This window comes from Gymnoscopelus microlampas (genome assembly GCF_963454915.1).
Source record: "Gymnoscopelus microlampas genome assembly, chromosome: 8".
Lineage (NCBI taxonomy): Eukaryota > Metazoa > Chordata > Actinopteri > Myctophiformes > Myctophidae > Gymnoscopelus > Gymnoscopelus microlampas.
The window spans coordinates 12,141,067-12,165,018 of NC_139945.1; the positions used below are offsets into that span (position 1 = coordinate 12,141,067).

Here is a 23,952-nt window from a genome sequence, read left to right on the forward strand (position 1 = left end):
CAATCTTCTTTTGAATTCCCAGACATGGGTCATATTTTGCCTATTAATATTCCAAGCCAAAACATCTCCCTTTGAAACACTCCTTGCTATGATTAATGGTTTTGGATTGAGTGCAAATCCCTCAGAATTCCAGGGGTGGTAAGCATTCTTCTAAAGTCAAGAACGCTGGGAAAATATGCTCTCTGTTAGCTGCATTTTCCATCTTTTAAATCATGCATAAGTCTAAATATTTTTTTCTTAATTCTTGCATACACTTCAATTTTTCTATATCCAACATCCTTAAACAAATGTGTATTTGCCTTGAGGTATTAATAAGTGCCTTTCATTTAAGACCACATTGTGTCAAATAAAATGGGTATTTTTGTCAGTTCCTTCCTGTTGCAAATGCATCAATAAATCCCAGTGTCTTTGTTCACACTTAATTTTGTTCACCTATAATTTAGGTCAAGGGTTCCCAAACTTTTCAGGCCCTGACCCCCCACAATAATCATATTTGAACTGGGGACTCCCGGGGACCCCCCGCTCCCACCCTGACAAGCACTTGGAATTGTAGGCATTACATTTAGTTTGATTCGGTTCCACAGATAAATATTGTGAAAATAGCCTAACTACAAGCTCACAGTTGTGGGCTTGTAGATCGACTATTTTCACAACGTGTGCCTCCTTCTCATGTCATAATTGACAATTTGGCTAATTTGGTATTAATAAGGTCTTAAAAGTCATTAAATTGTAACTTAAACTTATGAGAACTTATGGTTCTCAAAGTGGGGTCAAGGGACCCCAGGGGTCCTTGGGGGCGTACAAGGGAGTCCCCAGCAAAAGTAGTTAAGTTAGCATCACAATCATTTTAACCACTTTATCCACTTATATGTTGGCTATTCAAAAATAACAGATCTACAAGCTCACAGCGTGTCACTTCATGCCAAGCTGTGAGCTTGTAGATCTGCATTTTTTTTTAAATCTTTTAAGTATTTTTCCACTTTCAAATAAATATCAATTTGGGGGTCCTTGACATGAAAACGTTTGAGAAGAACTGCATTAAAGACACTGGCCCAAGCTTGATACCAGACTGTCATATCATTATAGAGCTATAAAGACATATAATCTGTTCAGACAGTTTCCAAAGTTAGCAATTAACAATGTTTGTCAGCTAATTACATAATTAAGGTCGAGTTCACAAGAGCTGTTGTGTTGGTGTTGCTCAGTGGTGGAAAGTAACTAAGTAGGCCTACATGTACTCAAGTACTGTACTTAAGTACAATTTTGAGGTATTTTTATTTAACTTGAGTACGTCCAATTTTCAGTACTTTTACTTCTACTCCACTACATCTCAGAGGAAAAATATTATACTTTTACTCCCCTGCAATTATTTGACAACTTACTAGTTACTTTGTAGATCTTGATTATTATTACAAAACATACATTAACCACTTCAGCCCTATTTAGGCCATTTAAAAATAGCAGATACAAGCTCACAATGCCTCACAGTCACAATGCATTCTGCAAAATGAGTACTTTCTACTTTTGGTACTTTAAGTAGATTTTGATAACAATATTTTTGTACTTTTACTCAAGTAAATTTTGAATTCCAGACTTTTACTTGTAACAGAGTATTTCTACATTGTGGTATTAATACTTTTACTTAAGAAAAACATGTAAGAACTTCTTCCATCAGGACTTACCTGAGGTTGAACCATAGACTGTGGTTGAACTTGAATTGATGTTCGTTTAGGACTGTGTGTTGTTGATGTATAGTCTAGCACTTTCAAAACTGAACTTTTAAATAAACTATTAAAGAGGAGACGGGGGAAACATAGGCTAAATAATGTGCTAATTACTCTTTAGTAGGCTAAAGAGTAATTCACTGTACAAGCAGAGTGAAGCCTAGTTATAATTAATTAATCACTGCGTCACCATCACACTCCTTTCCTTTCGTGAAGGTGGCTGCACGCAGCTGCAGTTGTCACTCAGTCAGCCTACCTGATTGAAAACGGACGTCGTGATGTGGGTGTGTGTGTCTGTGTGTGTGCGTGCATGCGCGTGCGTGTTTGGTGGATAACTGACTACACTACTAGTCTAGTAGCCTCGATATCCAAGCTTTTATCGTTTAGTTTTGCTAAAAAATTAAAGCCTGGAGGAGCGCGTCGGTGTACCCAGTATGGGAAGTGTTTCATTTCCCCAACCAACCAGAGTGCAGTGGGCGTCGCTCGTAATGTTGTGTTAACGGGGTGGGGGTTGACGGACAGATCGGTGAACCAATGGGATCAGGCGCAATCTCTCCGCGCCTCCATACACCCGCCCCTCTATACACGAAAACAGGAGCACTGGTGCAGCGGCAGCCTACACTACTAGTGGTTCTCAGTGGGTTCTAGGGGGTCCCCAGCAAAATGTGTTGTACATCTGCTATTTTTGAAAATGTTTGAAAATGTAAAAACATTTTGGACATTTTTGAATAATTTAGAATTTTTGGCACAAACTGTTTCAGATGGGGGGACTCTCTACCATAGAGAGAGTTGTTTTTCTTACCTATATATCTGTCTGTCATTTATTGTCTTATGAATTGAGTACGTGAGGACCCCTATTGAATCAAGCCGAAAGGCTTCTTTGGGCTTTTCATCATTTTTAGTTGACCTTGTATTTTGAACTGTACTACCATGTGTTTTTTTCTCTGCAAACTTCTACATAAAGTATTCAATTAATCAATCAATCAATCAATCAATCACGTGACATACACATTACGAACATGAGTGTACACGGTATTCTACCACCACCTGGTGGCCAGATATAACAACAACAACAAAGCTACTCTCTCCTGGCTGCCTTCCTGGGTCATTTTTAGAGACAGTGAAGATGGTATTCTACCACCACCTGGTGGCCAGATGTAACAACAACATATTGTTGTGGCTGCCTTGGGTCATTTTTAGAGACAGTGAAGATGGCGACCCGAGTCCTTCAGAGGATGATCAATGGACCTGCTCTGGTCAGAACCAGGGCCCAGTGGTCAGGACACGTCGTCGTTCTGAACAGGTCTGATACTCATTCACATGCATAGTATATTGTTTAGTCTGAGAGATATTTTTACAGTTGATGGTATCATGAATTGTCCTGCAGCTTGTTAGCTTATAGATGTGTTGTTCTGTTCTGTTCTGCTCTGCAGTGGAGATGGATGGGACTTAGCCCTGATACATGACAGTCATGGATGAACTTCAACCTGGTGTTTGCACTTTCTCCATTATGGCCCGTGTATCTACATAAACGTTCCAGATTTCAAATATAAAAAGCTGAGCTCATGGCCACAAATGGTACAATTATGTACGGGTCTTCAGAAGTACCCATATCTTCCGTATTGTTCAATAAAAAAAGATTTTGATCCGATTGGTGGCCATTTTCTCCATTTTTCCTCCGTATGCTTTCAACTACGGGACCCTATCGGTTGGGAGGTATATTGCACTCTGATACATTATAATTCGATGAAAGAATGGCCACCAGTCGGATTTAAATGTTTTTTTATTGAATAATACGGAAGATACGGGTGCTTTTGAGAGACCGTACATCATTTCAACATCCATGGCCATGAGGTAAGCACTTTATATCTGAAATTTGAACGTTCATGTAGATGTACGGGCCGTAAATGGAGAAAGTGCAAACACCAGGTTGAAGTTCATCCATGATTGTCATGACAGACAACCGTCGTTTATCCATGGCTATAAAGGGACTGGGCTTTAGCCTCAGCTAGCCACTGTGACTGTCCTGTCAGGCTGTCCCACAAAGTTAAATGCTTCCAAAATACTACAACGTTTTCGTGGACCTATTATTGATTAATTGGTTCGATGGTTGCGCTGTGTTGAAGGTCATACCATATGCTTATAGCACAAAAAAACGACATAACCACTAGCTGTTATGGCTGGAAATATTCATTGTTTTTAGACCATTATTCAGGCTCAAGGTCATGATTTTTTATATTTTCCACGGGGGTGTATTTTAATGTTGTGGAAAGAAACACATATTTAACTTATTTTGTTTTGATCTAGAGGAGGCCACAATTAAGTCAACATGTTACTGGGACTGGTCATGTCTGATGCTTCTGTTTATTTATTTGTTATTGCACTACTATGTGGATGCACTATTGTCTATCTATGCAATTTGCATCTATGCAAAAACGTGACTATCTTTATTATTTCTTAATTCTGTAGCCTGTAGATTATAAGATTTGTGCATGTAACTGTATGTATTCAACATGAACATACAGCTACCCTTGCTATTAACAAGGGACACTGTTTCAGTAATCTTTAGAGCAGGGGTCTTTTCAGGTCAAGGACCCCTTAGCTGAGAGAGAGAGAGGTAATAATAATAACTTTATTTATATAGCACTTTTCTAGACATGAGTCACAAAGTGCTGCACAAACATAGGACAGAATACACAATAAAAACAAGGTAATAGGTAATAAACAAGTGAAGATTTTAATGAGCTAATACAACTGAAACACGGAATAACCATGAGCAAAAGCTAATTAAAGAAAGAAAAGGTTGTTTACAGGAATGCTTTCCGGAACATGGTTTTTAAGAGTAATTTGAAATGGAATCAGTGAGGCGAATTATCTCCTAGGAGGAGGTCGGACGGCAAAGTCCCGATCACCCTAAGTTACAAGGTGCGATTTAGGGACCTTTAGGAGAGCCTGGCCTGACGACCTCGGGCCACAGGGAGACATATAGGAGGGCATGAGCTCAGAGATGTACCGAGGAGCAAGACCCTTTCAAGAGATGTAGCAGGGACCTCCCCACCCACTACATATTGTAGAAAATTGTGTTGCAGATTATTTTTATTTTATTAGTTTGACAGCACTGTCATCAGTGTTTTGTTGGCTTAGTTTTAATGTGTAGCTATTTTCAGACATTTAACCACTCAAACCCTCAATAATCAGTAAATTTGACCTGTGGCTTGGTTTGCTGCAGTGGCGGACTGGCCATTTGGCGTATTTTTATTTATTTATTTTAAATATTTTTGCTCCCGTTTTAGGATTATTACAGTAATTTCCGGGTTGCGCGGCCCAATTATTAGTTACGTTAATGTTTGGGCTGGGATGCTTTCCAGCAGGGGCCTCAGTGCGGCTGCAGAGTTCATGTGCAGGGCTGGGCTGAAGCAGTGAAAGCCCCCCCCCCCCCCCTTGACAAAACGCCCTTTTGTCAGAAGCGCTTTTTAATGGTTCAATATTTTTTTAATCAACACACAGACGTAAAGTGTGTACTTTACGTAGCACTGATTTATGGAAAAAAAAGTAAAAGCTGAAAAATGGAGTTAGCTGGTTTCTGCCAGACAGCAACGTTTATACTATGACATGTCCAGTGGAGTGGACTTTTTCAGTGGTGAGATTTTATTTAGCTTTAACCATGTATTATTGGTATTACTTGCAGGGGTCTGGCTGTGTCGAGCGTCCGACACAGAGAGGACAACTGGTTCAAGTCACTGTTTGTGAGGAAGGTTGATCCCAGGAAAGACGCACACGCTACCCTGCTGACCAAGAACGAGGAGAGCAACCTGTATAAAATCCAGTGTAAGCGTCACACGCATTCAATTCATACCTACAATACCTCCTCAAAATCATCAAAACACTATCTGTCTTAAATAAATGTCATGTGTTTTTTTAATCAACTTTATTTTCTTTGCAGTCCATAATGTCAAACCAGAGTGCTTGGATGCATACAACAAACTTAAGTAAGTGTAAGTGCTATTTGTTATATTAACCAATCTCTTTGTGCTGTAAGCTAACAGTGCAGCAGTCACAGATGTTGAGGTGTGTAACAAACTGTGCTGAGAAGATTTCTACCAGTGTTGCCAACTCTCGTTAGAGAAATTAGCCATCCCACCTCCAAAAACAAGCCAACTCTTGCGAGAGAAATAAGCCAAATGTCACCTCGAAAAACAAGCCAAAACAAGCCCAATAATATGGCCATATATTCCTAATAAACAAATATTAGATGCATATATCATTATAATTACTATGTAGGTCTTTAATGATTTATGTTTTGGTTATTTATTATAACATTACACACATACTTGAGCCAGGGCTTAATAAGTAGAGAAACCAGACCGATTCTGTCACTCAATTTGATTCACACTCCTCCGCAAACCTATGGGGAATAATAGTATAAACTTCAGATAAATGTTGGCTTGTTTGATTTGCCAAAGAAGCCACCACATTTTTAAAACAAGTAAAAAAGAAACGCAACCCGCGACTCGTAATGTTTTCCCACAACTCTGGAAAAGAACAAGCCAAAAGTCGTGGCAAATAAGCGGACTTGGCAACACTGATGTCTACAGGTCTATTCCTGTCAGATGTCTGACATAACAGCATGGTGTAGAACACCAACCCCCTCATACTTGACTTGCTGGCATTCTGCCTATACTTAGCAGCAACACCAGTACACAAATACACATACACATACATGTCCACGCACACACACATAAACTCTGTTCTCTTTGTTTATGATGCCATGTGCAATATGGGCTATTGGGCAAGTGCAATATTGTACCTAATGGACGGTTCCCTGTGGTCTCCCCTTGTTTTAATATTTCAATATTTCAAGATCTTTTCTTAAGATTTAATGTATGTAGTTAGGATGTTTTTATTTGACAACAGACTGTGATGACTTGCCTATGACGGACTAACAGTTAATTGCATAAAGTTGCTCTATCTGTATTTCTTTGTTGATGCTGCTATTTGTTGGATGCACTAAACTATTTTTTTTTCATTGCTATGTTATGTTGTTGTGATGTTATATTAATTAAATGTACATTTACTGGCATGGCCAAGCGACTGTATGAACACAATTAGCCCCTGTTCAGGGCATAGGAAGCCGGATAGGGGAAGAGGGTGTTATTTGTCACTGCACAACGTAGCCCTATGGGGCTGGAGAAGTCATAATCCCCAAAAGGCTTAAATTATGAACGAATTTCCCCTAAAATTGCACAATTACAGAGGGTGTACAAATAAAGAAAACTTTTAATCAAAGAACAAATATAGCATCTCTCTCAGGTGGAAACCTCATACTGTATGTCCAAAACTGTTACTTTTCAGGATTCAAATTCAAAAGTAGCAGATCTACAAGCTCGAAAAGCAGCACGAAGCCGTGCTTTGCTGCTTTTGTGTGACACTGTAGAATGATCAAGTAGGGCGCTAATTTTTTTAATAAACCCCAAAAGTTAATGGAGATAAGAGGTTTCTGCCCGACAGGAACAATATGACACACATATATGACTTGTTTTCACTCAAGTGCCGGGGCTGGCCTAATTGAAAGGGGTTTTGGTCCATCACAGTGAGGAGGTTTTACCATCCATCCATGCTGACAAGTTCTACCCCTGTGAGCTGGTGGGAACCTGGAACACCTGGTATGGAGAGCAAGACCAGGCTGGTAGGACCCCTAGCGCGCGCGCGCACACGCACACACACACACACACACACACACACACTTTGTGCAGGTCTACTGCCATTAAATGACTGTGAATAGGTGAGTAATGTGAGTAATAGGTGAGTCACATAATTGTAACCGGTCAAACTGGCAATGCAGCCAAACAATGGCCCCGATTCACTAAGAAATGTACAACCATATTTTGATCTTACCAGCATTTAAGACAACATTTTGCATGAAGAAAATGGTCTTAAATGCCGGTAAGATCAAAATATGGTCGTAAATTTCTTAGTGAATCGGGGCCAATTTGTTTTAGGTCTATTACAATGATTTCTATGATGTGTACAGTTTGCTCTATGCTGCATCTACAGTAATGATCTATTGTTTTTCCAGTCCATTTGTGGCGGTACAGAGGAGGCTACCCAGCTCTCACTGAAGTGATGAACAAGCTCAGGCAGAACAAGGTAAAGACAACTGGATGACTGGATTCTACTTTCAGGGTGGTAAACTGGCATGCATAACTACCCAGTGCAGTGTTCTACTCTCTGAGTTCCATGCTGGCACTAAGAAAATGTTGCTGACAAGATTACCAAGTATTGTGATCTTAAACCGCCACCGTGGCTGTGGTTGTGGCATTCTTGATGTGGCCGTGTCAGCGTCAGCAATGTTCTTGACAATGTGGAAGTTTGTGGAAATTTAGTCCATTTAGTGCTTTATTTGGAGAACCATGTAGACTGGACAGGCTGACAGAAAATAAAACAAAGTTCTTTTCATTACAACCACCTCCTTAGTCCATTATCTGTACTGACTCCACTTTTGCATTAAACTTCAGAAGAATAAACATTAATGTTACCTCCCTCAAACTTGAAATAATAATAATAATGGATTGTATTTATAATGCGCTTTACATTTGAGAAAAAAAATTAGAAAATCTCAAAGTGCAGGCAATTGCATAAAAACGTTTAAAACATGAGGTGAAACCAGTGTAGCAAAAAGAAATGCGTTTCGTCCTCTCTTAAAAGAGTCAACCGACTGTGGTGCTCTCAAGAGGGCGTTCCACATTTCGGGGGCGGCCGAGCAGAAGGCCCGGTCGCCCAGGGTACGAGATCTGCTTTCTCAGTGTAACAGTAGAGAGTGAACGTGAATCTACAGTATAGAACATATATTATTCTTCATCGTGTGCGTGTGTGTGTGGACAGGAGTTCTTGGCGTACAGGAAGGAACGGGGGAAGATGCTGTTGTCTCGTAAGAACCAGCTCCTGCTGGAGTTCAGCTTCTGGAACGAGCCTGTTCCCAGGGAGGGACCCAACATTTATGAGCTCCGCACCTACCAGCTGAGGGTGAGAACCGATAAACAAATAGTCTCTGTCTGGTGGAAACCTCATAAGTCCAGAACTGTTACTTTTCAGGATTCAAATAAAGAAAATAGGTAAAGTTGCAGATCTTCAAGCTAAAAACGCGTTTCGAGCTTGTAGATCTGCTACTTTTGATGCTTTTGTGTGACACTGTAGTATGATCAAGTAGGGCATTCATTTGCCAAAAAACACAAAAAGATAAAATATGGAGATAAGAGGTTTCTGCCTGACAGCAACGATATGTATACAGTGCCAGGTGCAGGGCAGAAGCAAACGTGAAAGTAAAATAAAAATAAGAGTCCGCACACTGGGTCATGCTCCAAAAATATTAAAATCTATTACACACAAAGCGTGATGTTTTGAGCCTAGGTGGCTGTTCCGTCACTGGAACCACACACTGCAAAGTCCACACTGTTCATTTAACTCAGAGAGAGTAAAAAAGTGACCCGTTAATATTTAGGATTTTGCTGTGAAATTTACAATTTACAGTAGGCATTTAGCTGATGCTCTTATCCAGAGTGACTTACAATAAACAAGGTAAACATATACATAGAATGCAGAGAAACAGTGTAGTGCCTCAGTAAACTAGGATCCCAGGTAAAACCAGAACCTAGCATCAGTCTAAACTATATACTATCAAAATAATAATCTGTGCATTGAAACTATAGGATACCAGGTAAACAATGAACCTAGCACCTGTTAATAACATGCTATCTAATTTTTTTTTTTTTAACATTGCGGTCAAGAAAAACAAGGCTTAAGTAACAGGCATTAGACACGCTGGCCTAGGACCAGATCTTTAACTGGGTTCAACATGAAATCCCAGTCCAAACCCACTCCACGCCAATGCTTCTACAGCATTCCCCACACCCAGATCCAATTACAACTCTGTTCTTGACAATAACATCATCTCCTGCTACACAATAAAACAAAACAAGCACGTTTCCCCGAATAGCTTTCCATCCAGCTTATGGCTGTGCTGGTGCCATTTTCAGCACCACAAATTCTCCTTATTACGAAAGAAAAGAGAAAGGACTCAGAACTACAGTAAAGGTGGTGTCCTCTTCCTTTCCTGTCTATCTATAGCCATCCACAGACAAAAAATAAACATGCAACCGGATCCGGCTGGCTACAAAGGAATGATAAACGCTTCAGATTGTGACCTGACCTGGGTTCGTTATATATCAAGCTCTGGCATTAAATCACACCTCTGTCTTGTAAGATCCTTTATATCCAGTATGATCCAAAACACAAGGTTAGCTCTCTAGGACAGTGGTTCCCAATGTGGGGTTCTGAGACACCCAGGGGGTTCTTCCATAGTCTTTGGGGTCTGCAGCAAAAATTAGGAACAGTTAAATTTCACTAGAAGTTAATTATAGAATGTATAAGAATGACTATTCACATCATAGGTCTCACTATCTCCATCTACATTTTAGACAGTCAGATTGGCTATTTTTGACTAAATAATGTTTACCTGTTTTTGCATATTATGACCCAGAATAGGGATGCTAGGGTATTGGTTCTCATAGTGGGGTCCTTGGGGGGGGGGGGGGGGTGTACCAGGGGGTCCCCAGCTAAATTAGTTAATAACATCACCATCATTTTAACCACTTTAACCATATTTTGTACTTTGGCTATTCAAAAATAGCAGATATACACGCTATGAGCTTGTAGATCTGCTATTTTTGAATCGTGAAAATGTGTGCAAATCTTTGCTTCTGGGGGTCCCTGGCACAAATATTTTTAGATGAGGGTCCGCGACCATCATCATTTTGGGACATGATGAATGTGGGCCTCTCTCTCTCCCTCTCTCTCTCTCTCCTCACAGACTGGAGACCGGCTGTGTGTTGTTCTACGCATTAGAGCATGATTGTGACGGGCTTATAGGGTGAAGTTATGCAGCACATTATCAAAGCCTTGTCCTCATACCTTTACACTGCAAGTCCAATCAAGTTACCTTTATTTGTTTTGCCCAGTTTAACACGCAGTAAACTCAAGGTGCTATATCAGTAGTTCATATACACACACACTAACCCGAGATAGCAGGTAGGTGTTAACCACTTTCAACCTTGCGTCCCTAATTTGGGTTATAACATTTACAGAAATATCTGCTATTGTTAAAACAGAGCAGATCTAAAGTACAAGCTCGTACAAAAGTACAAACGTGTTCACTTTTTGTCATAGACAAAGTATATAGGGCATAAGTGGTTAAGCCAGCTTTTAAAAGCAGATCTCATTTCATCAGGAATGTTGTTCCACAGTGAATAAATGCACTGTCACCAGATTTAGATTGGTAGTTAGTCTAGGAGGTACAGTTAGGAGACCAATGCGTGATGGGGGAGGGGGGCAGGAGTGCCTGGCACAAAATATTTTTAGATGGGGGTCATGTACGTATTAATTTGGGGGTCCTTGACATGAAATTGTTACAGAACTTTATTACATATTTTAATACCTCTTTTGTTGTGTTTTCATCTTTGCAGCCTGGAACCATGATCGAGTGGGGTAATTACTGGTAAGGTTTGAACACATCACACATCTGTACTTACTGTGCAGACATCATTAATAAGGCATATTCCACAGAGAGGATCTATTTTCATATTGTAGTGTCATAGGTTACCACTGAACCTAGACAGACAATCTACTGTACCATAATTACCTTGTTCACATTACATATTTCAAACCATAAATGTTGTTAAACGCTTTTTGGGGGTATATGAATATAGGTTGCATCGTGAGAAACTCCCTACAGTAACGTTATAACATCAGTAACAGGGGTCCCCATCTCTCCAGCTCTTTAGTAAACAGAAAATACATTTTCAGGTCGGGTAATCAGGAGAGAAAACTCATAAAGCATAAGACAATGTCCCCATCAGGTCAAAACTGACCTGAAGAAGAATCCATTGCGGACCAAAACGTTGTCAAACTCATTCAAATAAAGTTGCTCTTTTTACGATGCAGTTGGAGTGCAGGCTCTAGATGTGTTTAACCACTTGAACGCTAGAATCCCTGTCATAATAGGCGAACGTTTATTATGACAGGTGACCAAGTGGGGGATCCCCAGTCAATGAAGTATATAGGGTTTCAGTGGTTAACAGAGCTTTAGTTTGGTTGTCCAGTGTGGTGACAGTGTGGATGTTGTGCTCCACAGGGCCAGAGCCATCGGCTACCGACAGCACAACAGTGAGGCAGTGGGAGGCTTTTTCTCCCAGATAGGGAACCTCTACATGGTCCACCACCTCTGGGGTAAGAACAGATTTACACAGTGAAACACATTCATACCCTCATACATGTCGGAAGTCGAACTACTTCTCCAAAGTGAGTGACACCCACAGCCACAACACTAGAGGGAGCGACCATGATCTTGTTCCACCCAAATGTAGGACAAACATGGGAAAGTTCTCATTCTACTGCACCAAAATGTGGAATGCCCTGACACCATCCATTAAAGGATGTGTAACACTGGCTTCATTCAAAATTGGCCTACCAAAAGTACATACTGTATAGTGTTTGTATTTGTTGATGACATGTGTTATTGTTAATTGTGTATGCTATGTTGATGAATTGAATACATAGGACCACAATGGGAACAAGTCCCCAGGATGTTTGTGTTATCCCTTTAGCTTTACTGCCGTTTACATTTCTGACTAATAAAATATTCAATCAATCAATCAACCTCCATGAGTCTATACATTCTTTGCAGTGTCATACTGTGATATGTTCATTAATAAATCCATACACATCTTTGCAGTGTCATACAGTGTGATCTGTCTTTCATTTCAGCTTACAAAGATCTCCAATCCAGAGAAAACACTAGGAACGCAGCGTGGCAGCAGGAGGGCTGGGATGAGGCAGTGTATTACACAGGTGAGTAATGAAAATGTCCCCATCATAGAGCTATAATAAGAATCGCTGACTGATTGTGCAATCAAACCCAAGTTCAGGTATGTTGGACCATACCAGTGGTCTGACATGTTTAGACCATTGACTAGGACTTACATGTGCTTTACATTACTGTAGATCAAAGCATACTGTGGTTTGTTTTAGTTTGGAGGGAATAGCAATGATTGCTTTAGGAATATAGAGCAAAGTACAGATGAAGCTGTGGATTGCCAATGACATGTATTCCTTTGACAGAGTATTGAGTATTTATCATGATTATCACCGTTCATAATCCAACAGACTTTGAACTGTGTGGACAGTCATGCTAATTCAACCCCCCTGATTTCTTGTATCTTTTCTCCAGTTCCTCTCATCCAACACATGGACTGCAGGGTCATGATCCCAACCAAGGCCTCCCCGCTACAGTAAAGCGGGGAGTTATCCAAGCCCCTTTGAATTGTCACCATCCATTCAGAACGTCACTGCCGTGGGCCTCAACAATATCCTGTCAGTTTCCAACCAGCCCTCCCTCTTCTTCTCGCTCTCTCTCTTTGTTCTGTCCTTTTACTCTTTTCTGCTTTTTGTCTCATTTTGAAAAAAAATGGTAATAATAGGGTGTCCAGAATTATCTCAGAGACACAGGAGACAATGAAACACGCAGTCCATTTGTTTCTGTTGTTAAAGAAAAAACTCAATGATGGCATGATGATGGGGGAAACTCGTTGCCATTGTGAGCGATCTCAGATGACAACTATTCCCCCTTAAAGAAGCCTAGTTTATACTACATGGCACAAGGGTGTCGCTTTGCAAAAAAGAACAGATCTACAAGGTAACAATGCGTCACCGCTGTACTATGGAGTATAAACTACACTTGACAGATGTTGGGTGAAGGTCTGATGACACATTGTACAGAGAGCCAAATGACTGCTCAAGCCTGAGTTAAGACTTAGTTGCACGTGGGTGTCGTGCACCGAAGGTAGCCTATCTACAAGCGCACGACGCATCGCAGCGCGATATGTTTTGAGCTTATAGTTCAGCTATTTTCGGTGTGCGGATACCGGCACACAATTAAGTATAAATGAAGGAATTGGAAGGGAGAGCTAATGTAGGATATAATACCTGTGTGCAAATGCAATAAGGGGTCAATTTAATTAATATATAGGGGCATCTATGGAAAGACATGAGTTACTACTACTTGTACTCAAAATACAAAAAGGCTATTTATTTATTTAATGTAAATATTTCATGTTTATTATATAATTTATGATAGGAAGAATGCAAAGTGCACTTTGAAATACGATGTCATCAAAGTCTTTGCACAGTCAAGTGCTCAAGAGCCAATGGAAAATGGACTTATTTACCAGACTTTATATTATAATTTATTATTCTTCACTGGACACTATATTCTCTGAATGGAACATATTAACAGATTTGACATGGATGATACAAATCAAAGCCTCAGAATAACATTGAGGTGCATTTTATGTAGTTCCCATTGCGTCTTGTGGCGTTTTTTTGTTTACAGTAAGGTTTTCCCCCCCGTCTTGATATGCAAAGCACTTGATGTTTTTATCTTGTACTGTGCTGGTGACATTTTTCTTTCTTGAAAAGATGAAATGCTCAGCCCTTTAAAATAAAACATGTTTTTAGTATACAGCAGGGCATTAAAAACATGAACCATTGTAAAGTTTGATAACACTGGTCTCTACCACCTCTGGTGAACCAACGTGCATACAGTGCATCTATATCTCAGAAGACATGGTTTCAGATTAGTGTTACCAAACAATGCATGCTTATCTTCTGTTTGTCAGTTCACAAGGGAACAAGTCAACACAGGGGGTTGGCAAAAACATGCCAACAACTCAAATAAACAAACTCAAAACAACAGTGTGTATTTTTCTGTTTTAATGTGCCAACATGATTTAAATCATTACAAAGACACAATTTTATAGTTATTAGTTGTCCATATACCATGGCAAAAATTCTATACATTTCAATACAACGTGTCTTCTTTGCGCATACAGGAGTAACTTCACTAATAAAAGCAATACCATGAAAAGTGCAAAAACACTGATATGTCTCTATGAAGACAATATTTGTTATACTTTATTATCTTTATTTTTAGTACTCTACAGTATAAAAATCAAGTGGGCGACAAAGCCAAGGTAAAAATTGGTCAAAAGAGGTAAAAATAAGACTCACTATTGTAGTGTAAACTCTTTTCATTCATTATAAAAACCTACCGACCGGATGGGTCTAAGAACAGTAGCTGATATAAATGCAGGCACGCCTCCACTCCACCAGGAGGTGTTAACATTAGTCATGTTGTTAGATCTTCTCCAGCTCCTTTAGCAGCTCTCCAAAACTAGTGACGTACCATGAACTCCTCTCCTTCACCTGGGACCTGGTGACGTTTCCACCGAATCCAATGAAAGCGCTCTGAAACGTAGATTGATACAATACAATCACCCAGTATCACGACAAATCGTTGTTTTCGTAAATGAATGCCCTACTTGACCATACTAAAGCGTCACACAAAAGTAGCAGATCTACAAGCTTGAAACACATCGCTAAGCGACACGTTTTGAGCTTGTAGATCTGCTACTTTTGCTATTTTTTTATTTGAAAACTGAAAAGTAACAGTTTGGGACATATGAGGTTTCCACCCGACAGATAATAGTAGTTACGTCTTATGCTCTATTCACACTAGCGGCGACAAAAGCTACAAAACGACAGAGCATGGCCAGCTACACTGCTGTCGAGTTGCCGTTGGAAGTGTTGCTCAAGCCACACGTAAATGCAAAGGCTAGGGTTAAATAACACTGGCTATTACACGGCTTGGTTGAATGCTTGATTATGATTCACTGAATGAAACGGTCTGTTATTTTTTTATAATGACTGCTGAACCCATAAAAGACCGCTGTCTAATCAAAGACAATCAATCTGCCTTGCTTGATTATAGCCGTATCTAACATTGCAGCCATGTAAACAAACACACAATGTCATTTACAGCTAAACATTACAGTCAAGAATGTTTTTGAAAACATTCGAAGCGAGAAATAGACAATGCAGTAACAGAATATTGATTCTATTTTATCAACACATTGCGTTGTTTTCCAAGCCGACCACGATGTACCCTTCAGAGTTATAAAGATTCACCCTGTCAGGGTTTATTTCTCAATAATGACCAGCTCCCAATTGATTATCCCTTGCTTATTTAACTGGTTAATGGGTTAAGAATGAGTTTTTCTTTCTCGAAGTTTGTAGCTTGTTGCTTTGTCGCTGCTAATGTGAACGCATAACAATTATAAACAAACTTCCACCTGGAATGTAAGGATAAACACACAAAAAGGAATGTAAAAATAACTAATCATATAGACCTCTAACTCTCTTATAGCCACATTTATCTACAAATGTCTCAATGGAAATGCTTAGGAAAATAAGACTTCATGCAGAGAGATTCCTTACAGCAGGCGGACAGGCTTCCAGGTCCGTGGCTCCGTCTCCGATCATGACGACGGTCTTGAAGCCGTACTGCTCCTTCAGCATACTGATGACCTTGCCTTTGCCACCGCTCTCCGCTGTGGGCTGAGTCTCATCAAAACCAGCGTACTCACCTAAACAAGTCAACAAGTTGCACCAAAAATACTGAAAGGACCATTTATTTGGATGAGGAACTAAAACAGTAGCTGAAAAAAATGCTCAAACAGAAAGTGAATGAACATTGGGGGAGATGATAGAAAGTGCATGAACATTGGGGGAGATGATAGAAAGTGAATGAACATTAGGGGAGATGATTTGCTGAGTTGTTTCAAACTTTTGACAATTAGTCCTAACTTAAAATTAAAAGGAGAGCTCAGTCCTTCAAAGCTATTGGTTTAAAGTGTGTGTCATACCAAGCCGACAGCGGGACGTCAGGATGTCAATTAGTATCTGGCCGAACATCGATCATAGAATGTGAATTTTAGAAATTGTCAAACCAGAAACAGGATTGTGTCAAAGGTCGTGTCCAACCTAGGCACATGATCTAAATGTCTCAATAGAAGAGCAGCTAGACCAATACAACCACCCCAAATGTATAAGTTACAGTATATTGTATTAACATATCAAAGAGTGGACAAAACATAATTTTATATTTTCATTCACACACACACAAAACAAAAACATAATAGAGCTTTACGTTTAAACAATCTTTTACTCTGATCATCTGTAATATTCCACAACTCTCTTAAACCTAATTTATGCTTTGTCGTATGACAGTGTTGTTTGGCACAAAGAAATAGCCAGGTCTGGTACGGTACCACACACTCACCATTGAAGTAGAACTTGAGGCGGTTGGCGTACACGTGGTGGAGAGGAATGTTGAGCTGAGACGCCACGTGTTCCACGATGCAACGGAAGCCCCCCGAGATGAGAAACACCTTCACATTGCGTTGGTGCAGGTCATCCACCAGCTCCCTGGACAAACCACAAGAAGAGACACGCAACATGTTAGCTTTTTATCAGAGACCAACATACGTCTTTCAGAAAACTGTTAGGATTTAGAAGACATTTTTTGAAATCGGCATCAGGTCTTAATGGGTTAATGTGCACAAACTTACTTAATACCTGGAGTCAGCTGTGGCGGGTGGTCCGTTATCAGTTTGTTCACCTGTTCTCTGGAGCATCGGATGATGGAGAGACGCTCTATCAGAGCCGTCTTGAACGTCACAGAGCCCCCCATGGCCTTACGAGTCCTGACATGTAGCAATAAGAGGATTCACGTTCAGTTGTTCCACAGTGCAGAGGAATGCCAATCATAGTTATAATATATCTAGAGGGCGGACTGCCCCGCCCCCCACCTATTCATTTCAATGAAAGTTGCTCACAAGCGCATCAAGCACCCCGAAGTACCTCTACTTCAGACGATAGACGCATGCGCAGTGGAGTCCCAAATGCGACTCATGTGTCATGCGAAAATAGTGAAAATAGCTGATCTAAAAGATTGTATAGCAGCTAATTTCACATTTTTGGAAACGTTTTGCCTACAATGACATGCCCAAGACTTAAATTCTTTATAATCAATTAAATTGATAGTTCGATTAACTGTTGCACCCCTATTATATACACAATACTGTACACAACTACACATACATCTCTGTGACTGCATCTCCCACGCCACAGAATTTGGCGAGTTCATCAATGCCCTCTTCTTTGATGACTGTGCTGTCAACATCGAAGCAAACCGCCTCCGCTCTCCGGAATATCTCCTTCGTCTGTGATAAAGATGTCATATTACTGGGGAAAAGAAAGAAAGAGATGGTAGAGACAGAATGAGACAATGATATATTGTTGTTCTGAATTTTAACTGTATCCACTACAGTGATGCCTGCAAAGCTTTTAACCACTTAAACCCTGACCTGTACTTTGCCCGTCCTTTTTTCCCCATCTACACCAAATCTCTTAAATGACATTTTCTTATCTACAAGCTCACAACACGAACTGCATTGCAACACGTGATCTTATAGCTATTTTCACAGAACGTTTTATCAACAGGCAAGCAGTGTGCCACTGACCGCAAGTGAGTCTGAGGACCAAATGTAATCCCGTTCATTAAACCTCAGCTGACACACGTTTAGATCACGAGCGCAGGTTATGTGGTAACATGCAGTCTGTCATTTCATTCTCATTTTGTTGGAGCCCAGTCAATTTGTGACAAATGAATGAACCTTGAAAATCTTTGGATGCTCACATGCACCAGTGTTTATATGAAATTTCTCCTATTTTTGTCTTATCCATTTGTGTATATTTTTCTTTTGCTCCGTTTTGCTCTGTTTGCAGTGTGATCTTTGGTGCCAAGTGCACTGCAGTGTGGCCTTTTGAATTGTGTGATTCACAGATATAATCATATAATTATCCCCTTCTGTAAGCCTGCAGCAAAGAAGCCAGCTGAGCCTGTTTCCAGTCATCAGTGGAAGTACACACCTACAGCACTTCACCTGGGCCGAGAAGGAGAATCAGTTGGGTGTCATCCTGGGATCTGAACCAACTCTGAGATTCCCTTGCCTCTATATTGTTGGCTACGGTGCGTGTGTCATCCTGGTGATGTCAATGCAAGACAGTCATATCCATATGGAGTCCCAATATGCCCAAAGATGGATGCCATGATGTCGGACTGAGATATGTCAGTTAGCTCCATATATGGAGTACCAAGCATTCAGTGACATGGTCGGACATACCCACAGTAGGTCACTGTTTCTCAAACAGTGGGTCGGGACCCATTTGTGGGTCGCAGATCCATTTTAGATTAGCGACTCGAGTTAATATCCCTTTATTTTCTGTTTCCTACATTTTGTCATTATTTTCCACAAAAGAAATCACGTATTCATGAGTTGAAAACAAATTCAAACATTTTTTTAAATAATTTCATTAATAAAATAAAAATAATTCCCAAGATCAGAAAATAAATATTTAATAAGTAGTGAAAATAGCAGATCTGCAAGCGCGCAACGCGACGCATTGGGAGCTTGTAGATCTGATATTTCACTAGTTTGGGTCCCGGTCAAACATCTGATTTCTCTTTTGGGTCATGAGGAACCACTGCAGTAGGTACAGTAGGTGGTGGTAGGCTGAAGGTGGGTTCACAGGCGGAGGTGTTGATGGGTCGTTGTGGGTATTTTGATAATATCTTAGGACTTAGGTACTGATCCCCTCTCATCTTGTGTAGGCATACAGCTATAGTTGTGGTCATGGTCACTGCTTTATCAGGACACTGTATGCCCATTGGGTAAACGATGTCCTGGTAAAGCAGTGACCATGCATTATGTCAATGATACAAGATGCAACTGTTGAAGTAAACAACTACAACTCATACTCATCGTAAACATTGTTTGTGTAGATCTGCTATTTTCACTACTTTTGTGCGACTCTCGTCTTTTGTATGATGAAGTAGGGCATTCATTTACAGGAAAAAAAACATATAAAGTCTAAATTATTCAAACATTCGATTTTCTTTTTAAATAGCTGATCTACAAGCTCACAGCGCGGCACGAAGTGACGCGCTGTGAGCTTGTAGATCTGCTATTTTTGAATAGCCAATGTATAAACGACCCCTGGTCACCACTTTGAGAACTAGTGGGGTCAAAAAGCCCTTCTGACATGCATGGTCCTGGTTGCATCATAAATGTGCACTTAAGAGCTACACAGTGTGTGCGGAGCTCCTTTGTTTATTCTGCTCAGCCCTGTAGGCAAGTTGCAAAGTAGACCATGTTACACAGTCAATAGGTCATATTGTTTATCCTTGCAAATGCTATTGGATCAAATGGGTTGTATTTGCATTGCAAAATAACTGTTTGCAAAAATAGCTGTTTGCAGGCATTCAAACTTTGATTTTGCATTGTACACAGTGGTCTCCCTCCTAATTCTTTTGCATTGGATTGTTGCCTACTTGGGAACCCTGACTCTCTATTTGTTTGTAAGATGTTTTGAACTGTTTTTTAATTAGATGACTTGACTTTTTTTTGTGAAAGTTTTTTGTATAAGGTACAATATTTGCAATGTTTGATGTTTTCCCTCTATATCTTCTACATCACAGTCTACAATACATAATAACATGTATGAATGAATCCTATGGAAAAGGATATTTTACATTACAACACATTAGATGCTAAATAGAGGTTCTCAACCAGAGGCTTGTGAACCCACTAGGGGTACTTGCTGGTAATGCACAAAAGTGTGGGAAAAATAATATAAATAAATAAATACATGTATTTTGTACATACACCGTAGAATGTCAATAAAGTTTGAGACTGAGACTAAAGTGAGTCTGAGAGTTTGTAATTGTTCACTACATGTGTAGCCTACCCTTTTAATCTGCAATTAAAACGTGTATTACTATTGAGCAAAGCAATTACATCACAGGGGGTACTTCAGTTGAACCTTTGAAGAAGGTGGGGTTATACAGGATATTGTACAGAACACAATGAACAGGGGTCTTCAACAGGGGGTCCGGGGGTCCTCAGAGTAAATACTACTTACTACTTAACCACTTGAACCCTAGCATCCCATTCTGAGGAGAACTTTAGCCAAAAATAGCAGATCTACAAGCTCACATTGTGAGCTTCGTGTAGAGGGAAAAAAGAGCAGACTAAGTACAGAATGAAAGGTCAAGGTTACTAAGTAGGTATTGAAGGATTAAGTGGTCAAATGTCTGAAAATACACAGAAACATGAATCCAACTTTACACCGATGATAGTGCTGTCAAACAGCACAAGTCTATGAAGCTATCTATGAGATCTAGGAAAAAGTTGAAACTTTTCAACATAATCGTATACAATATGTAGTGGGGGTCCCTGCTTCATCTCTCTCTCAGTTACGGGTCCGTCCAATTGGTCAGAACAACGTTGAAGACCCTTGCTATAGGATGCTGACTCCATCCATCTGCTCACTGAATGGACAGAATCTGCAGGCATTGCGTCACCCCATGCACTGACTGCCTGCACAGCAGGCTGGCATTCATGGAACAAGGCTTAAACCAACCCAAAAGAAAAGACAAAGTCGATGCCATGTTTGTTCTGGTTCAGCACCAGCAGCGATCCGTGTGTCTATGGTTTCTTCACATTAACACCAATAACAACAACACTACTTCAATGTAATGATATTTAAACAAACAACAACTATATTAACTGATGCTACAACTAGGCTTCAGAGAGTAGAGATTACCTGTTGTTTCTGCCTGTTATAAAACACACTGTCTTCAGCTGTAACTAGGCAACTGAACCAACATAAACACGTAAATAAACAGTAGATAACTTACTGATATGTGTTTGATTAGCAGCGTCTCAGCATTAAACATGAAACATTAAACATTAACAGCTCCTCTAGATCTGAATGTTCTGCAACTGCATGCATACGGTTCACTCATGAGGAGGAGGAGCCTGGATGTGACGAGCCCGACAAGCCAATCAGCGTCAAGCCGGCGAGTGGACCGGCCCCTCACGTCACTGGCCACGTTCCAGTCCTCCAGAATGCCTTCAGAACACCTTCACTGACAGTGGTGGAAAAAGTACTCACATTTTTTACTTAAGTAAAAGTATCAAATTTGATACTATAAATACAGCAATGTAGAAATACTCTGTTACAAGTAAAACACTGGAATTCAAAATGTACTTGAGTAAAAGTAAAAATTGGTATCATAATGTACTTAAAGTACCAAAAGTAAAAGTACTCATTATGCAGAATGTCCCAATTTCACAAGTTTTCAAATGTATAAAATGTATACAAATATTTCTGAATATAGCAGATCTACAAGCTCACTGTATCACTTCGATCGGTTATTTTCAAATGGCCAAAATGTATACAGAGCTGAAGTGGTTAATGTGTTATATTATAATTATAATAATAATCAAAATGTACTTAGTTACTTTACACCGCTGGTAAATGACGGTATGATAAAGAACAGGAAACTGTATAGACCTCACCTACCTGAAGATATAACATTACTGGAAATCTCCTTTTGTCATAATAAATATAATAACGTAATAAAGTTATTGCCTGCCCCTGGCTGTGCCTTGCTTATTATTATTAGTATAAATGTAAAAAAAAATGCTTCACCAAAAAAAGTTATGTAATTTAATCTAATTTAATTTTATAATTTAATTTTATTTAATGTCCCCTCCCATTCTTGATTTGTATTTTTAGCCAGCCAGCTTATTTGTAATGTCAATATTGTTTTTTTGAAAGATAGAAAAACAGCACACCAATGGTCTCTAGGATCTGAAATCAACATTCTATCAATGCAACAAAAACAATTACGCGTATAAAACTATTATGAAATAGTATTAAGAAATACAAATGTGCCTGTCAACGGCGAGAAGAGAGCAGCGCAGCGTTGGAACGTCGCCAACAGGGTAGAGCCAATCAGAGCATAGCGCACCCACCACTGTCGTCCAGTAAGCCTCGCAGCAAGGTGCGCTGCCCCCGCCCCTCCACACAGGGGAGCGTTACAGGACGTAGTGACGCAACCGAGCCGTGATGTGATGCCAAAACCTCATCATTTTAAATGGCAATATAATAATAATTCCTGCGATGATGAGCGATAACATAATGCATCCTATGCATTCTGATGCATTCAGCACCGGGCTGTTTGTGGCTGGTAGAAGATGCTGCTCGGGGTCTTCTACAGGAGGAATATCACAGATGAAACCAACCTGGGACCCAGAAGGAACAATGAGGCTCCATCACCATCATCACCATCATCATCATCACCATCCTCCTCCCTTCCAGCAGCTGCAGGGATGCGGTAGGTAGGTAAGTAAATGAATGAATGAATGAATTTATTTGGTGATAAAAGTAAAGTGCAAGATGCCTGGGGAGTGGTTGGCTTATGGTTGATGCAGGTGTTTTCAAACCAATTTCCTCATACAGGCCTGGTACCAGTGGTAACCAAAGATGGTATTTTATTGATTGATTGATTGATTGATTGATTGATTGATTGATTGATTGCATACATTTCTATTTGGACAATATTGTTACCCCCCACCCCTCTCTCTCTCTCTCTCTCTCTCTCTCTCGCTCGCTCGCCTCTCTCTCTCTCTCTCTCTCTCTCTCTCTCTCTCTCTCTCTCTCTCTCTCTCTCTCTCTCTCTCTCTCTCTCTCTCTCTCTCTCTCTCTCTCTCTCTCTCTCTCTCTCTCTCTGTTCAGAATGCAATTAAAGTCTTTCCCCAATGGTGTTTTGTATAATGCTGACTCATGTGTATTGCTTAAATATGTTACTCAGCAGTTGTTTGCACAATCAGACAACACACTTAAGTGTATATGAATGTGTGATGTCAGCTGTTTTACCCGATGCATGTGAGAGAAATACTGTATATATGGTTAAGCAATAATAACTTAAATAAAGTCGGAAGATTACTATTGCCTGGTTGCCTTGTTAGGGCAACCAACTAATAATATAATTATTCTTTTGACTGACAGTAAACTTCACCAAGCTAACTGTATGAATTGGCCAACCTCTCAAGTCTGCCAAGGAAATAATACTGTATGACTGATTGTTTCTTTCTGTGACATTTTTAGTTTCAGTGAGATGAACTCCAAGAGTTGGCTGGTGGTGGCTGCAGAGAGGAAGTTCTTACAGTGAGGAATGCTGTGTTTACTGATGACTTCTCTCCAAGGGCTTTCTGGTCATAAACCAGCAGGTATGAATATATAGAACATCATACAGTACATTAACAATACAAGTTCCAACTTTTATTGTTAAGAACAAAGATACAGTCCCAGTCCATTCATGCTACTGTGCAGAGATGAAAGGATCTGCACTAACCTGTTTAGCATA

General features: G+C 40.0%; 2 protein-coding genes across 2 annotated transcripts; one reads left to right on the top strand and one right to left on the bottom strand.

Moving 5' to 3' along the window:
- The first annotated feature begins 2,913 nt into the window (after positions 1-2,913).
- On the top strand, positions 2,914-14,528 carry LOC311050748 (protein NipSnap homolog 2-like). Its single transcript, XM_084064888.1, has 10 exons — positions 2,914-3,027; positions 5,413-5,552; positions 5,668-5,713; positions 7,316-7,410; positions 7,801-7,871; positions 8,607-8,747; positions 11,243-11,274; positions 11,911-12,005; positions 12,543-12,626; positions 13,006-14,528. Exons 1-10 carry the CDS (start codon positions 2,936-2,938, stop codon positions 13,068-13,070), a joined length of 861 nt encoding a protein of 286 aa, XP_083921014.1. The 5' UTR covers positions 2,914-2,935; the 3' UTR covers positions 13,071-14,528.
- Positions 14,529-21,540, bottom strand: psph (phosphoserine phosphatase). The gene is made up of 6 exons (XM_084064890.1): positions 21,436-21,540; positions 17,775-17,918; positions 17,243-17,377; positions 16,954-17,099; positions 16,110-16,258; positions 14,529-15,080 (listed from the first exon to the last, which is right to left on the bottom strand). The coding sequence occupies exons 2-6, from the start codon at positions 17,912-17,914 to the stop codon at positions 14,970-14,972; spliced, it is 681 nt and encodes a 226-aa protein (XP_083921016.1). The 5' UTR covers positions 17,915-17,918; positions 21,436-21,540; the 3' UTR covers positions 14,529-14,969.
- Positions 21,541-23,952: the final 2,412 nt, after the last annotated feature.